This window comes from Balaenoptera borealis (genome assembly GCF_965194805.1).
Source record: "Balaenoptera borealis genome assembly, chromosome: 2".
NCBI lineage: Eukaryota > Metazoa > Chordata > Mammalia > Artiodactyla > Balaenopteridae > Balaenoptera > Balaenoptera borealis.
Genome location: NC_138867.1, coordinates 34383926 through 34402559, shown reverse-complemented (window position 1 = coordinate 34402559; position 18634 = coordinate 34383926). Strand labels below are relative to the sequence as shown.

The window sequence follows — 18634 nt, the reverse complement described above, 5'->3', positions numbered from 1 at the left end:
AGTTCTAGTACTTCCTTTACTCCTATATGAGTTTTAGTATACTTTTAAAACAATTTTAGCATTTGAAGAAAAGAAATTCAGTTATTGTCTTCTGCCCAAATATGCTCTATCTCAGAACAAGAAAGGCACCTTGTAAGCTATCAGTATCTGACAAAAAACTTTTCCTATATACTGACTTTTTTCCTTTTAATATAATACTTAACATTCTTTTAAAAGGAAAGGTTCAGAAGTCAGCAATCTTCAGTCAAATTACTGCCTGATTTGATTTCATGTTATTTTATGAATTGAAAATAAATAAAAACATTTATAAAAACAACTTACATTTCATGATTATGTCTAATTATGAAAATAATGATATAAACAAATGGATAGCTAACAAAGTTATTGGGCAAGTGAAGTTTTAAGAATTAAAAAAGTATTCAGAGACATTGAATGTTACAGTTAGATCTGAGATAGGGAAGTTTAAGGTAGTGATCAAAGGCTTTCTTTACTTATTTTCCTCTAATTGATCATATTTGTTTTGATCTCTACCTCTTCACCTTCTTTTTAATTTCTGCCTTGATTATCTACAAAAACATGAACGTTTCAGTATTACTTTTCTTTCCATGTTGATAGACTATTCTAAGCTGGCCAACATTTTCTTGGCAGCTTGCTTTCAAAGCAAAGGTTTTTTTTTTTTTTTACTTATATAGTTACAGTACTTTGTTTTCAACTAAATTGGTTTTCAAAATTTCCCATCCTCTATGGGTTCACATCCACTATGGGTTTATAAATTCTTTGAAGATAAGAATAGATGGCTTTGAATCAGGCAAGAAAAAAATTCTGTAAAACAGGATTTTCTAAGCCTGTGACCCAGGGGTTTCAAATCCTTACCTTTGAAAGCTACTGAGGATCTTCTGAAAAATTTTATGATTTGACATAAATGGCAATACTACTTATATGCCTATATTGTAAATGATATTCTATACTAGATCAAATGTCAATCGTAATAGAGTATGATTATCCCAGTCTCAGTACACAGAGAGACATAAACGTACCCTCGGAGGTTTAATGAGAGCCTGTCCCATGTAGAACACAACGGTTCTAGGTTCTAAGATAATTCTTAAGTAGAACACCAACTATGTGCTGGGTAGGTACACATATCATTTCTAATTCTCATAACCATCCTGCATGTTAGGAAACAGTAGTCCCATTTTAACAGGCAGGGAATATAAAACCCAAAGAAGCAAATTACATTACCCAGTGTCCTACAGCTAGTACTAGTTGGGATTGGTAGTCAAACCCAGATCTGAATGACTCCAGCACAAGTATTGTTTCTACCAAACCATTCTACTTCCCATGTTGAAAACTTGCTTCTGGTGTTGTTTAGGAATCAAGAAAGTGAAAGTAATGTTTGTTTGTTTGGTACCTAACAGGCTGGATAAAGAGTTGTTAAACTTCCTGATTCTTAACCCATTCTAAGATATCTTAACAGAACCAAGATTATGCATAGTTGGTTTGGGGAAAAGGTTTTGGTTTTTACAGTTAAGGTGGGCAGACTGCCATACATCAATGATGCAGCCAGATCAAGTAATAGTTAAGAACAGGAATGTTTATTAAGAGCTGCAATGTTCAGGTGCTTCTGCAAGGTGGGTGTATATGACCATTTCACAGATGAGAAAATGAAGACTTGGAGAAGTCAAGCAACTTACTTAAGGCCCCAAATTGAGTAATAAACAATTAAATAAAGGTTAACATAAGAGTGGTGAAGTCTGATTTCTAACCCAAGCCTCTCTACCTCAGAACTTTTCATTCTTCCCTCTGCCATGAAGCCACCCAAGCACAATAAAAGCATAGAAGTGGCAAATATAGACTTGTGTTCCAAGAAGTGTGGCTGTGAAGGGAAGGAGAAAATGCAGCTAGTAACTAGAGTGGGGGACAAAGAAGAAAGGATATTGTTGTGTTTCTTTAGAGTAGAGGAGATCAAACCATGTTTAAGATGGGAAGTGCATCGTAAAGGATGAAACACACAGTCCAGAGCACATAGTAATTTCATAATAAATGTTTCTTACCTGATGCAAGTGAAGGAGTTGGTGATTAATGAAGCAGAGTCTATAAGGAAGCGGGCACTGATACGAACCAAGAATGGCAGCTAGTATTGGTAAGACTGATGTTTTTCCAGAGAATCAGTGGTAAAGGAAATGGGGGAAGCAAGATGTAAGGAGACTTTAAGTTAGAATGAAGGGTAAGTGGGGATGGTCAGGTAGAGTGTTCTCCATGCTGTTAGTAAAATAAGAGGTAAGAAAATCTGTGGTGAATGAGGAAGGCATGAGTAGGGTCCGGTAATGTGGGGAACTTTGAAACCACTATTATGGTAAACGTGATAAGATCTCAGTGAGACTTGGTCCTGAAAAAGCCCATGTTTAGTTAGGTGTAAATGACTGCGCATGGGCAGGCAACTGCTAGGGGTTCCATCAAGTGTGCACTTAGATTGTTCTTAGTGCAGAATTCACCAGTCCAGACTCTGGAAATGCCATACAATTGCTAGAGCTTTTCATCCTGTTTGGATGGGCAATAGCCATACGCTTATCCAGGCCTAGAGAAAATAAAAGTCTATATTCCATGTTGCCAGTTCAATGGCTAAATCTTGGGGCAGGCACATAATAATTCCTAAATAAATAAATGACCTTATATAAATGATTTTAAAATATTTCAAATCAGGATAAACTTAGTAATGATTTTACTTGTGGCACCCCCTCATCATTGTGTGATCATCTTTTATGTTTATATAATGCTTCAGACTTTTCAAGATGCTTTCATACATATCAGCTCACCTAATCCTTAAACCTATGTGAAGTAGTTGGGGTCATATAACTCCCTTTTGACAGTTGGAAAAACTAAATCACGTGGAAGTTAAATGATTTGCCAACGACAAAGAGCTCTTTGGTGACAGAGCTGGTGGTAAAATCAAAGTTTTCTAACTTCTGGCTCAGTTCTAAGACAACCCAACAAAACCATAATTAGAAATTAGGTCTAGAGTCAGGGTTTTATGGCAATTGGGTGATAGTGTCTTTGGTTTTGTAGAGGAATCCATGGATTAAAAAGGAAATCCAGAACCACAACTCAAGATGCTCCTTAGACGCCTTGGGACATGAAGGTTACAAGCACCTTCTTAATCAAAAGTCATAAATGTCAGAATCTGTGGGGTAGATTTCCCGAGTCCTCATAGATATTTGTGTTACAAGATTATTTTTACAATATCAGGAACCAGTATTTAGTTGTCAAAAAAATCTAAAGTGCAAAGTTTGTGAAATAATACAATTTCTATTTTCTATAACTTGAGTACATTACCACCATCACCATTTCTTCATTAATCACCCCCTCCCCTTCTCTGCATCTCTTCTTTCCTTCCCTCTCAACTCTGTTTTTCCGTTTATAGTTTTTTTTCTTTTCTCACATTTATTTAATTTATTTATTTATTTTATTTTTTGGCTGCGTTGGGTCTTCATTGCTGCACACGGGCTTTCTCTAGTTGCAGCAAGCAGGGGCTACTCTTCGTTGCGGTGCAAGGGCTTCTCATTGCGGTGGCTTCTCTTGTTGAGCACAGGCTCTAGGCGCACAGGCTTCAGAAGTTGTGGCACCCGGCCTTCAGTAGCTGCAGCACGTGGGCTCAGTAGTTGTGGCTCATGGGCTCTAGAGCGCAAGCTCAGTGGTTGTGGTGCACAGGCCCAGCCGCTCCGCGGCAAGTGGGATCCTCCCGGACCAGGGCCTGAACCTGTGTCCCCTGCATTGCCAGGTGATTCCCAACCACTGCGCCACTAGGGAAGCCCCCCATTTATAGCTTTAAATCCTGACATAATGTCACCACTTTGGGTAGTTTGAGTTTCAGTGAACCTGGAGCCACCCTTCAGGGCAAGGCCAGATAACCCTTAGGCACCGCTGACTCATGGAAGCCTCTCCCAGTAGTTTGCTCCTGGTAAAATGGCCCTTGTGTTCCACCCATCCAGGCTGGCCTGAGCCAGGGCACATGACTTGCGCAAGACCTCTTCTGAGCTTCCAAAATTAAAGAGAATGAAGTTTGAATCAGAGGTTGTTAACTTCCCAGATTCTTGAGAGTTGTTTTCATGCTCTAGAAGGTTTTGCAAGTTCTCTCCCCTTCATTCCCAACTCTCCCCATTTTTTCTGTAACCAGTATGAACTGTTCTCTGCTATAAGTACAGTCAGTTCTATTAGTCACATTTTTTAAATTATGGCTAAGAATTTTATTATCAAAATTACATCTCTTGTGGAAGTTCAAGTGTTACAGCAAGGTGTAAGTCAAGCTTCCATTCGGCTTTTTAGCAAAATGCTCAGTATCTCCTTCTTGAAGCCTTGGGCTCCAGTTAAAAGGCCCAGGAACACAGTTCCTGAATCTGACTTGGGATGAGAGTGGGCAGTAGGTTGCATATTCACCTGATTAGCTCACTGCCACTGAGCTGTCCTATACTGTCCAAGAGACTAGCTCTGCCTACTGCTATGAGGCATATCCTTACACAATCCTGTCATTCTTTGGGGAAGAAATTCCAAATGGTCTTTTCAATTCTTGTAAAGCCACAGACTACCTAGGTGATATCCCCTGAGACTTGGGGGATAAGACATATATATATATATATATATATATATATACACACACATACATATAGATAGATGGATAGATAGATAGATGGATGGATAGATGGATGGATGCATGGATAGACAGATAGAGAGATAAATAGATAGATCAGAATTTTGTGTGTTAGGTCTCAAATTTTACATTTCTAATTCTTGATGCCAACCAAACTCTAAACTTGTTGTTCTTTCCCTTTATTTTATTTATTTCATATCTTTTAAATCCTTTCATGATTTTATTTCAAACTCCTCAATTCCAATTCATGAGACTTTTTTTTTCCTGTCAGCCCACATCAGTCATCCATCTTTGGGTGCCCATTTTCCACTAACTCCTGAATATCAACTTTCCTGCTATCTGGTTTCCAAGATCAAATTCTGAAACATATATCCAAAACACCAATATATTTGAATTCCTTTACAGATTACTTTATAGTCTCCAGAGCTAGTACTGCCCTAATGAAACTGAAAACAGTTGTCAAAACTGCACTAAGAGGAAAAGTACCAATTAGAAAAGCCGGACTTACAAAAATGTGTTAATATGTCCATTTGAACTTATCACTAATTTCCATTTCATCACTTTGAGGGCATGAGCAGAACATAGCAGAAAGGGCACAGACATCATAAGAAATCAACTAAGGTTCAAATTCTGGCTGAGTTTGAATTCCACCTCTATTGCTTACTGACTCTCTGAACTTGGGTAGTTTTCTTAATTATCAAATGGAAACTAGATAATAATATATACCCAAAGGAATGTTATGAAAGTTAAATAAAATTTCATATGCAAAATGCCTAAAACGGTTCCTAGCAAAAAAGTGATTTATTAATGTTATCATTAATCTCAGAAATTTCCTATAGATTTATTGTTTTTGTTTCTTCTTTACTTGCTTTATTATAGTTCAATATCCACCCTTTTCTTTCCACCACATGAGACTAGATTTTTGCTTTTGAGAATTCCAATATTACTAATTATATTTTGGTATATTTTATAAAGTCCACATTAAGATTTTAGAGCCATATTATAGTAAGGTAAGTCTACCTGTTTTTTTCCTCCTGAAATACTAAGATGCTTTTCCTTAGAATTATTTTGTATACATGCAAATATATTCTCTGCAGTATTTGAAAGTGACCATAAATTTTGCAAAGCAAAACATTCCACTGCTAAATACTAGTGTAACATAGGAAGACTTTAACATGTGTTCTCCCAAGCTTAATGAGGAATAAGACACTTACACAGTTTAGTGTCTCATTAAGCCTGTCAAATTATCTCTAACAATTTTCCAAAAGTAAAAAAAAAAATCCAACCAATCCCTCTCCATCTCCCAGCCTTGCTTTCCTCTGGTTTTGCTGTACCCTCAGGCAAGCCCCCTGGTGGTGGTGGTGAGATGACTGCAGAATTCCCAGAGGACCCCCTTGGAGTTCCAAGTCCAGTGGAAAAACAGTGACACCCCTTTCTGGGCAGTTCAAATTATTCTAACCAGGGGAGGGAGAGTAGATGCTGGGCAGGCAGAAGAGCAGGGGCGCATCCCAGCTCCCATCAGAAAGCCACACCGTAAGGCTTGTGGGGCTTTCGGGATCTTAGTTGCCCCACCAGGGATCAAACCCGGGCCCCTGGCAATGAGAGCACCAAGTCCTAACCACTGGACCACCAGGGAATTCCCAAGAATTTACTAATTGAACTAGAGAAAAAGTAGTAAGTCCTATATATCAAAAAAAAAAAAAAAAAATTAACTTTATAACAAAAATGAACTAGACAAAATATTTTTAACATAAATGTAATCAGTTAGAAATTTGTATTTTTCAGATTTATAAGGGAACTAATTCTCCCTACCTCAACCCAAAAAAATAGGTGCCAAAAGAGAAAATGAGCTATTCCTGTGAGATTTGTGCCTTGCAAGAAGTGTCGCAAGTCAGGGGTGCAGGGACTGAGCAATTTTTAAAACTCCAAAAGGACTGTGAGAGAAAGGAGAGAGGGTAGTATTTTTAATAATCACCATAAGTGAAAAATTTTGGAGAGAGGCAGAAATATCTAAAAGGAATTCGGAAGCTTTTTGTACAATCTATAAATAGTAGAAAAGTGGTTGCCAGGGGCTGGGATGGGGAAAAAAAGGAAGAAGTGGTTGGTCAAAGGGTAGAAACTTTCAGTTATAAGATGTGTAAAGTCTGAGGATCTAAAATAAAACATGGTGACTATAGTAGATAATACTGTATTGCATAACTGAAATTTGCTAAAATAATAGAACTTAAATGTTCTCAACACCACCCCCAAAAAAGGTCAATATGTGAGGTGATGGATGTTAATTAACTGGATGGGGGGAAACCTTTCACAATATATATGTATATCAAATCATCACATATACACTTTAAATATCTTACAATTTTATTTGTCAATTATATGTACAAACTGGGGGTGGGGGGGAGGTAGGGAAAGAAATAGAATATTTAAAAAACCATGTCGAGTATATGAGGGGAGGAACCAAGATGGCAAGGTAGAAGGACGTGCTCTCACTCCCTCTTGCAAGAACACCAGAATCACAACTAGCTGCTGGACAATCATTGACAGGAAGACACTGGAACTCACCAAAAAAGATACCTCACATCCAAAGACAAAGGAGTAGCCACAATGAGACGGTAGGAGGGGCGCAATCACAGTCAAATCAAATCCCATAACTGCTGGTGGGTGACTCACAGACTGGAGAACACTTATACCACAGAAGTCCACCCACTGGAGTGAAGGTTCTGAGCCCCTCGTCAGGCTTCCCAACCTGGGGTTCTGGCAACGGGAGGAGGAATTCCTAGAGAATCACACTTTGAAGCCTAGTGGGAACTGATCGCAGGACTTCGACAGGATTGGGGAAACAGAGACTCCACTCTTGGAGGGCACACACAAAGTAGTGTGCGCATTGGGACCCAGGGGAAAGAGCAGTGACCCCACAGGAGACTGAACCAGACCTACGTGCTAGTGTTGGACGGTCTCCTGCAGAGGTGCGGGGTGGCTGTGGCTCACCGTGGGGACAAGGACACTAGCAGCAGAAGTTCTGGGAAGTACTCCTTGGCATGAGCCCTCCCAGAGGGTGTCATTAGCCCCACCAAAGAGCCCAGGTAGGCTCCAGTGTTGGGTTGCCTCAGGCCAAACAACCAACAGGGAGGGAACCCAGCCTCACACATCAATAGTCAAGTGGATTAAAGTTTTACTGAGCTCTGCCCACCAGAGCAACAGTCAGCTCTACCCACCACCAGTCCCTCCCATCAGGAAACTTACACAAGCCTCTTAGATAGCCTCATCCACCAGAGGGCAGACAGCAGAAGCAAGAAGAACTACAATCCTGCAGCCTGTGGAACAAAAACCACATTCAGAGAAAGATAGACAAGATGAAAAGGCAGAGGGCTATGTACCAGATGAAGGAACAAGATAAAACCCCAGAAAAACAACTAAATGAAGTGGAGATAGGCAACCTTCCAGAAAAAGAATTCAGAATAATGATAGTGAAGATGATCCAGGACCTCGGAAAAAGAATGGAGGCAAAGATCGAGAAGATACAAGAAATGTTTAACAAAGACCTAGAAGAATTAAAGAACAAACAAACAGAGATGAACAATACAATAACTGAAATTGAAACTGCACTAGAAGGAATCAGTAGCAGAATAACTGAGGCAGAAGAACGGGTAAGTGACCTGGAAGACAGAATGGTGGAATTCACTGCTGTGGAACAGAATAAAGAAAAAAGAATGAGAAGAAATGAAGACAGCCTAAGAGACCTCCGGGACAACATTAAATGCAACAACATTCGCATTATAGGGGTCCCAGAAGGAGAAGAGAGAGAGAAAGGACCAGAGAAAATATTTGAAGAGATTATAGTCGAAAACTTCCCTAACATGGGAAAGGAAATAGCCACCCAAGTCCAGGAAGCGCAGTGAGTCCCATACAGAATGAACCCAAAGAGAAACACGCCAAGACACGTAGTAATCAAACTGGCAAAAATTAAAGACAAAGAAAAATTATTGAAAGCAGCAAGGGAAAAACGACAAATAATGTACAAGGGAACTCCCATAAGGTTAACAGCTGATTTCTCAGCAGAAACTCTACAAGCCAGAAGGGAGTGGCATGATATACTTAAAGTGATGAAAGGGAAGAACTTACAACCAAGATTACTCTACCCGGCAAGGACCTCATTCAGATTCGATGGAGAAATCAAAAGCTTTACAGACAAGCAAAAGCTAAGAGAATTCAGCACTGCCAAACCAGCTCTACAACAAATGCTAAGGGAACTTCTCTAAGTGGGAAACACAAGAGAAGGAAAGGATCTACAAAACAAACCCAAAACAATTAAGAAAATGGTCATAGGAATATACATATCGATAATTACCTTAAACGTGAATGGATTAAATGCTCCATCCAAAAGACACAGGTTTGCTGAATGGATACAAAAACAATACCCATATATATGCTGTCTACAAGAGACCCACTTCAGACCTAGGGACACATACAGACTGAAAGTGAGGGGATGGAAAAAGATATTCCACGCAAATGGAAATCAAAAGAAAGCTGGAATAGCTATACTCATTTCAGATAAAATAGACTTTAAAATAAAAAATGTTACAAGAGACAAGGAAGGACACTACATAATGATCAAGGGATCAACACAAGAAGAAGATATAACAATTATAAATATATATGCACCCAACATAGGAGCACCTGAATATATAAGGCAACTGCTAATAGCTATAAAAGAGGAAATCAGGAATAACACAATAATAGTGGGGGACTTCAACACCTCACTTACACCAATGGACAGATCATCCAAATGAAAATAAATAAGGAAACAGAAGCTTTAAATGACACAATAGACCAGATAGATTTAATTGATATTTATAGGACATTCCATCCAAAAACAGCAGATTATACTTTCTTCTCAAGTGCGCACAGAACATTCTCCAGGATAGATCACATCTTGGGTCACAAATCAAGCCTCAGAAAAATTTAAGAAAATTGAAATCATATCAAGCATCTTTTCTGACCACAATGTTATGAGATTAGAAATGAATTACAGGGGAAAGAAACGTAAAAAAACACAAGCACATGGAGGCTAAACAATACTTTACTAAATAACCAAGAGATCACTGAAGAAATCAAAGAGGAAATCACAAAATACCTAGAGACAAATGACAATGAAAACACGACTATCCAAAACCTATGGGATGCAGCAAAAGCAGTTCTAAGAGGGAAGTTTATAGCTATACAAGCCTACCTCAAGAAACAAGAAAAATCTCAAGTAAAAAATCTAACCTTACACCTAAAGGAACTAGAGAAAGAAGAACAAACAAAACCCAAAGTTAGCAGAAGGAAAGAAATCATAAAGATCAGAGCAGAAATAAATGAAATAGAAACAAAGAAAACAATAACAAAGATCAAAAAAACTAAAAGGTGGTTCTTTGAGAAGATAAACAAAATTGATAAACCATTAGCCAGACTCATCAAGAAAAAGAGGGAGAGGACTCAGATCAATAAAATTAGAAATGAAAAAGGAGAAGTTACAACAGACACCACAGAAATACAAAGCATCGTAAGAGACTACTACAAGCAACTCTATGCCAATAAAATGGACAACCTGGAAGAAATGGACAAATTCTTAGAAAGATATAACCTTCCAAGACTGAACCAGGAAGAAACAGAAAATATGAACAGACCAATCACAAGTAATGAAATTGAAACTGTGATTAAAAATCTTCCAACAGGGCAGAAGACCTAAATAGACATTTCTCCAAAGAGGACATACAGATGGCCAAGAAGCACATGAAAAGCTGCTCAACATCACTAATTATTAGAGAAATGCAAATCAAAACTACAGTGAGGTATCACCTCACACCAGTTAGAATGGGCATCATCAGAAAATCTACAAACAACAAATGCTGGAGAGGGTGTGGAGAAAAGTCAACCCTCTTGCACTGTTGGTGGGAACATAAATTGATACAGCCACTATGGAGAACAATATGGAGGTTCCTCAAAAAACTAAAAGTAGAGCTACCATATGACCCAGCAATCCCACTCCTGGGCATACACCTGGAGAAAACCATAAATCAAAAAGATACATGCACCCCAATGTTCATTGCAGCACTATTTACAATAGCCAGGACATGGAAGCAACCTAAATGTCCATCAACAGAGGAGTGGATAAAGAAGATGTGATTCATATATATAATGGAATATTACTCAGCCATAAAAAGGAATGAAATAGTGGCATTTGCAGAGACGTGAATAGACCTAGAGACTCTTATACAGAGTGAAATAAGTCAGAAAGAGAAAAACAAGTATCGTATATTAATGCATGTATGTGGAACCTAGAAAAATGTTACAGATGAATGGGTTTGCAGGGCAGATTTGAGACACAGATGTAGAGAACAAACGTATGGACACCAAGGGGGGAAAACCGCGGTGGGGTTGGGATGGTGGTGTGCTGAATTGAGTGATTGGGATTGACATGTATACACTGATGTGTATAAAATTGATGACTAATAAGAACCTGCAGTATAAGAAAACAAACAAACAAACAAAAAACAACTAATACTAAACTTTCTTTGGGTTATTTGTATGGAAATATGTTAATATAAATGTTTCAGACATTACATGAAATTTCTAAAAATCTTATATATTCTGGTATAATGTTATAAGTTATATTTCTAGTTATTACTTTAAAATGTATATCTCAGAAATAACTAAATTTCTTTGCCATTTCCATTATTATGAACTTTCGTCAAATCTTTAACCGTGGTCATTTTTTAAGTCTTTTGTCATTTACAGACAGTTCTGGGTGTACTCTGATGGTTTTGCCAAAATGTTCCTATAAAAGGGTTTCATCTTCAAGGAATTCATGGAAAAGGCTCTGACAGGTACAGGTTTCTGGTAACTGACTATACTGCTGAACTGAATGAATAAGCATTTTCAGAACTCTAATGGAAAACTGATGAATTCATAAAAGTGCTAACAAAAGTTCAAGATGAAAAAAAATTAATTACATGGGACTGAGTGAACTGATGAGGATGATTATAATTTTTGTGACTTTCTGTTTGAATAAAAAAAAAATCCCACAAGTACTCAGAGGCAAAAAATATACAAATCAATTTTCACTGCAAAGTAAAAGAGCAGTTACAGTGGAGGATTACTGGACTGAATGTCAATACTATGACATAGTATGAGTGTGTTTCGTGTTTGGTAATTGCAATCATTGTTGCTTTTGTTGTGGTCCTCCATTTACAATGCTTGGTGTCAGCTTATTTATCTCTTGTAAAAATAAAATACAGTGTGTGTGTGTGTGTGTGTGTGAAAAAAAAAAGAACTTAAAAAGAAAAAAAAGAAAGAAAAAATAATTGACTTTATGAAGGCAAGAGGGTTGAGGAGGATTCAGAGAATCATGATCCTATAGAGATTTTGTAAGCATTTAAGAATAAAAATATGTAGATGTTTTAATTGTGTAAATATAAAAGCTGGTATGCAGAAAAAAAAAAAGCCATGTCCCATGATTCTGAGAGTATTAAACTCTTTAAAGCATTAATTGGAATAATTAGAATGCATTTCTTACATATTTATGTTTAAAATCCTCATTTCTACGTACTTGGAATAGCCAGTTCTTATAGTTTGAAGATTTGTCTTAATTCACAGTATTTTTTGCTTTGCTTCTTAGGTACCAGCAAAGTCCCAACGTCTTACTCAACAACTTCCCTACCACCACCTCCACCATCCCATCCGGCCAGCCAGCCACCATTGCCAGCATCTCACCCAACACAGTCGCCAGTCCCAAGTCTACCTCCCAGAAACATTAAATCTCCCTTAGATCTCAAGTAAGCAAAAGGTTATCTTGCCATTTCTTTGTCAATCTCTTGCCATGGATTTTCAGACTATGCTTGGCTGAATGCTGAGGGTTCCATGGTAAACTAATGGAGCCACAAAGGTGAGCAGTTGGCAGGGGGAAGACATGGCTGAGCAAGCTGCTCTTACACCACCATACGCCTTAGCAGCTCTTATTTCTCTGTTTTTTCAGTGGTTTTCCCCTTAAGAGTTCATTTGAAGAAATTTTCCTGTGCCTTTTTAGAAGTTCTGAAGCATTCTTCAGGTCAGCACCACCACCACCACCATTAGCATCACCACAACCACCATTAACATCATCACCACCATTATCATCACCAACACCATAGCCATCACTGTCATCATCACCACCATCACCATTATCATCATCACCACCACCATCATTATCACCACCACCAGCACCATCATTGCCATCATCACCACTATCACAACCACCATCACCACCATTATCATCACCACCACCACCACCATATTTTACTCACTGCCTATGATGTGCTAGCACGTTACATGTATAATCCTTATAACTTTATTGAGTGGATAGTGTTATCATCCTGTCACAGATGAGTAAATGGAACTTTACAGAGGCTAAGTAACTTCTCCAAATGTGAGTCAATGTCAGTCTGAGTCCAAAGAAAATGTGAGCTTTTAACCACTCTGCTAAATAATCTCCTTTAAGTAAAAAATGGAGGTTTCCTCTGAATATTCAGATTTTTTGGCTGTGTATTAAAAAACTAGGAAACTTATTCAAGCCCACTCTCACTTTTCTTAGATGGTAGTTTTAGAAATGTCAAAACTGTATGGGTTGTATGCACGGGCTCTTTATCTGTGATTTACCAGAATAGCTGGTTGAGGAAAAAGCAAGCAGAAGATTGGGATAGATGAAATGTTTTAAAAAGAAATAGCCAGACGATGGCAAGCATAGATTCCTTTGGCAAGTCAGAGTAGATCTTCCGTTTCCTCTTCTAGAAAATTGTTTTGCATGATTCTCCTTTACCGCAAGTAAGTAATATGCCAAAATATTTAGCTACGTTTGTTTTTCCTTCACTTCAATCCCCTACCAGATTGATATTCATTACATTTAAAGTACTTAATATCCTTAATCCTTCTGATAGAATCTATTAATATCAAAATCCGATTGACAGCTTTCCTTTAATGCTGATGATTACAATTTAGAGCAGAGGTTGAAAACGTGTTTGTCATGGGTAGCCAGCACTACATTTCACTTTATTAGGCTTTGGGTGGGGGGGGGGGGTGGTTAAAGGCATAACTGCAACTAACTAGAAGATGTTAGAGCAGCTTAGTGGCTACAATCTTCCGTATAAGCTGCATTGTGCATTTATGTTAACTACATGCTCTTCCAGGCATTTGAGTTTATGAATCCTAATTTATGATAACCAGCTACCAAATAAGAGTGTAAGCCATCTGCCTACTAACGTATGTGTCAAATAAATATGAGTTTAATTAAAATAACTCATATGTGTTCTTATATACACTTGATTTCTGTGTAAATTACTTTCCTTTCACATGTATTAAATCCTGTGTCTTTTTCCTAATTTTGTTCCTACTCTGATGAATTTAACCCATTAGATTTTGATCTTAGTACTTTTGAATTTCATTATATGACTCTATCCCAGCTCCTGGCTTCAATTAGGCTTCTGGATCCTGTTTAATTCTAGTGAGAAATTTCAGCAAATAGCTTGAGCATGAATTCCTGATAATTTCTAAGGCATAAAGACTGGTAACTCTTTGATTGAAGAAATCATGGAGAGGAGGAGGGTTTGGCATTTTTCCTGCTGTTTGGGAGTCCCCAAGACCACCCATACGTTTGATGATCCACTAAAAGGACACACGGGACTCAGCACATAGTAGTACTCGTGGCTAAGATTTATCCCAGTCACACTCTCCTTCTAAACCTGGCAGTGGACAGAGTAGGACTGCTCCTTTCTCCAGGTACAAAAATGCAATACAAGTGTAATGTTGCTTCCCAGGAAAGCCTTTTAGAGGCAGCTTTTACTGAAAGCTGGCACCTAGGCACCTTCTGCCTAGCAACTACCAAAATACCAGACTTCTAGAAGGAAAGCAGGTGTTCACTGTAAGTCATGTTGTTTATACAATCTAGGCACAGCAAAGCATTCTTATCATTAGGCAACTTTTCCTATCAGTGCAGGAAATGCTTTCGGAGCTGAGTTCCCAGATACAAACCAACAGCCCATCTTGATAGAAGATTCTTTTAAAAATAGCAGCTTCAGGCCTGCTATGTTAACTCTTTTCTGTAAGTCTACACCCTAGAATCCACTGTGATAAGGTGGAGAATAAAAAGTTATAAAAAGAAGAAAGGATTTCAAAAAGAGACCAGTAGCCTGGACTACACCATCATACCAATGCTGGTCAATTTCCCAACTTTGTAGGAAATTCGTGCCAAGTTGAAAAGAGCCCGCCAACCAGCCAGGTTCAAATTTTTACTTGTAATAGTGTTTTCATCAGAAATCAGCAAAATCCACCAATCGTAATAAACTTAACCTCATCCCTATTTCCATCTTATTAAGGACTCCTAATTAGAAAGTTTGATTCATCTAAGAGTTACTCTTACTCTCAGAAAAAAGATGGAGAGAAACAAGAATCTTAGATGTTACATTGCCTAGATAAGCTAGAACTGGCACATCTGAAAGTTAAATGTCAAATGAAGAGAACAGAGAAAATGAAAGCCAAGGGACATCTATAAGATGATTTTTTTTTTTTTAAGTAAAAATGTGGTGTATGGTATAAGACTTTCAAGCTCCCATCAGAGAGCTCAAGTAAAATCCAAAATGAAGAAATATCTGGGTTGGAAACTTTCCCCCGAGCAGGGGAAGCTAGAAAAGACACAAAAAGGAAATGAAAGTAACATCGGTCTTGATATTCAGTCTCACAAATTTATATTTCATGTGAGAGGGAAATTTATGGAATGATTTTTAAGTAAAATTGTGAGTGATGTGTGTTCTATGCTTTTTCTTCTCACCACCACCCTCCCAATAATAGTTTTTTGAGCCACTACTTTGTGCCTTTACATTAGAAATTCACAAAATATCAGTGAACAAAATAAAGACTCCTGCCCACATAAAACAGGGGGCAAGAGACACAAGGGGGAAAAAAATAATAAACAAGTAAAGGATATAGCATGTTAGGAAATATCAAGTGCTATAGGAGAAAGTAGAGCAGATTAGGTGGTGTAGCGTGAGGGTTGGGGACAGTGTGTTGCAACTTTAAAGGGACAGGTGAGGGTCGCTCCCCTTATAGGAAGTTATACTGGAGCAAAGACTCAAGGAACTGAAGGAGTTAGTCACACAGATATCTGGAGGAAGACCATTCCAGGCAGAGAGGACAGACAGAACAGAGCCCTAGAATGTCCAGGAACTCAGAAGGAGGTAGCGGGGGCTGGAGTAAATGAACAAGGGAAGGAGTAGGAGAGAAAGACTCAGCTCATGCAGGGTCCTGCGGGTCATGATAGAGATTGCAGCTCTTATCATAAGTGAAATGGGAAACCCTGAAGAGCTAGAGCAGAGCAGTGACGTGCTCACACTTATGTTTTGTAAATATCACCTTAACAGCTGTCTGAAAAGGGACAGTTGGCAAAAATTGAAGAAGGGAAACCAGTTAGGCAGATAGTGCAGAAATGCAGGCAAGGTGCGGAGGTGGCTGTAACCAGGAGGGTACAGTGCAAGTGGTACGAGGTCCAGATTCTGGATATATTTTGAAGGTAGAGACTACAGGATTTGGGGTATGAAAGAAAAAGAGGATCCAATGTGCCTCCAAGGTTTGAGCCTGAGTAACTCCAAGGCTGATGTGTCCATCAACCGAAATGGGATTGGCTGAAGGTGAGCAAGTTTGGGCGTGGGGAAGATCAGGAGAGCCCAGCTATGTTAAGCTTGTGGCATCTCTTAAACATGCAAGCGCAGATGTTGAGGAGGCAATTAGGTATAAGAAGTGAAGAGTTTGGGAGAGAGTTCTTGGTTAAAGATATTTATTTGAGAGTCATGGGTGTATATTCCACACTTAAAGTCCTGACACTGTTAAGATCACTAAGGAAGTGAATTCCTAGAACCAAGAATTAGAACAATGAAGAACTAGTGCTCAGGTGAGGGACTGGCTTCCCAAAGGCATAAATGACTGATAAGGTTCACAGTTCTCCCCAGGGTATAGAGTCTGTATTGCTTAAGGCAAGAAAACGAATTGGGATCAAAGAAAGAATTTCAGGAGATCTCGAGGCCTTTATCACCTGCCTACTTCCCAGAAGTCACTTGTAATTATATCTTTCACGTCAGTATGCCTTAAGAATGTGAAGAATTGGAGGCAGGTGAGAATTACAAATAATAAACATCTTCAAAAAGAAAGTAGTTGAGGCCAAAGTTATACTGTATTTTAAATTGTATTGTTTCCCCACCTAGTGGTCAGAAATCAGCTAGTTCCATTTTCTATTTTACTCAGACATCTGAAGAGGAACTGAAATGGGTCAAAGGAGCTCGTTGATCAGTTTTAGTGTTCAAATCAATATCTTTAGGGTAACGCATTTCTTGGTACCATTTTAAAAAATTAATTATAATTTTAACAGTATAACTCATTCATATGAACACAGAACCAATGGCTGAATATTGTGGTATACAAAGCAAATTACATGGTTACTAATAGTAATGAAACAGGAAACGTGAAGTAGTAAGAAATAATAAATAATGGAAATGACTAAGGTTGGAAAAGGAAAGGTCAAGCAGTTCTTACCCTGAGGTCATTCTTAGTCAGTGTGAGATTTTTCTTTTCCTGGCTCTAAAATTAGAGGAAAAGTAAGAATTTACCATTATAACCTTTTTGTTAGTTAGAAATGCTTAACACTTTTGACAAAATTCAAAACCCATTTATGATAAAAACCCTCCAGAAAGTAGGCATAGAGGGAACTTACCTCAACATAATAAAGGCCATATATGACAAAACCACAGCCAACATTATTCTCAATGGTGAAAAACTTAAACCATTTCCACTAAGATCAGGAACAAGACAAGGTTGCCCACTCTCACCACTATTATTCAACATAGTTTTGGAAGTTTTAGCCACAGCAATCAGAGAAGAAAAAGAAATAAAAGGCATCCAAATTGGAAAAGAAGAAGTAAAGCTGTCACTGTTTGCAGATGACATGATGCTATACATAGAGAATCCTAAAGATGCTACCAGAAAACTACTAGAGCTAATCAATGAATTTGGTAAAGTAGCAGGATACAAAATTAATGCACAGGAATCTCTTGCATTCCTATACACTAATGATGAAAAATCTGAAAGTGAAATTAACAAAACACTCCCATTTACCATTGCAACAAAAAGAATAAAATACCTAGGAATAAACCTAGCTAAGGAGACAAAAGACCTGTATGCAGAAAATTATAAGACACTGATGAAAGAAATTAAAGATGATACAAATAGGTGGAGAGATATACCATGTTCTTGGATTGGAAGAATCAACATTGTGAAAATGACTCTACTACCCAAAGCAATCTACAGATTCAATGCAATCCCTATCAAACTACCACTGGCATTTTTCACAGAACTAGAACAAAAAAATCTCACAATTTGTATGGAAACACAAAAGACCCCGAATAGCCAAAGCAATCTTGAGAAAGGAAAATGGAGCTGGAGGAATCAGGCTCCCTGACTTCAGACTATACTACAAAGCGACAGTAATGAAGACAGTATGGTACTGGCACAAAAACAGAAATATAGATCAATGGAACAGGATAGAAAGCCCAGAGATAAACCCACGCACAATGGTCACCTTATCTTTGATAAAGGAGGCAAGATTATACAATGGACAAAAGAAAACCTCTGCAATAAGTGGTGCTGGGAAAACTGGACAGCTACATGTAAAAGAATGAAATTAGAACACTCCCTAACACCATACACAAAAATAAACTCAAAATGGATTAAAGACCTAAATGTAAGGCCAGACACTATAAAACTCTTAGAGGAAAACATAGGCAGAACACTTTATGACATTAATCACAGCAAGATCCTTTTTGACCCACCTCCTAGAGAAATGGAAATAAAAACAAAAATAAACAAATGGGACGTAATGAAACTTCAAAGCTTTTGCACAGCAAAGGAAACCATAAACAAGATGAAAAGATAACC

At 38.1% G+C, this 18634-nt stretch overlaps 1 protein-coding gene across 4 annotated transcripts in view; it reads left to right on the top strand.

Annotated features, from left to right (window-relative positions):
• Window positions 1-18634, top strand: part of FYB1 (FYN binding protein 1) — a 165980-nt gene that overhangs the window by 102131 nt on the left and 45215 nt on the right. For all 4 annotated transcript variants that reach the window (XM_082382247.1, XM_082382249.1, XM_082382248.1 and 1 more), the window contains one exon: window positions 12303-12459. In XM_082382247.1, the coding sequence (XP_082238373.1) occupies window positions 12303-12459 (157 nt within the window). The remainder of the gene's footprint in view (window positions 1-12302; window positions 12460-18634) is intronic.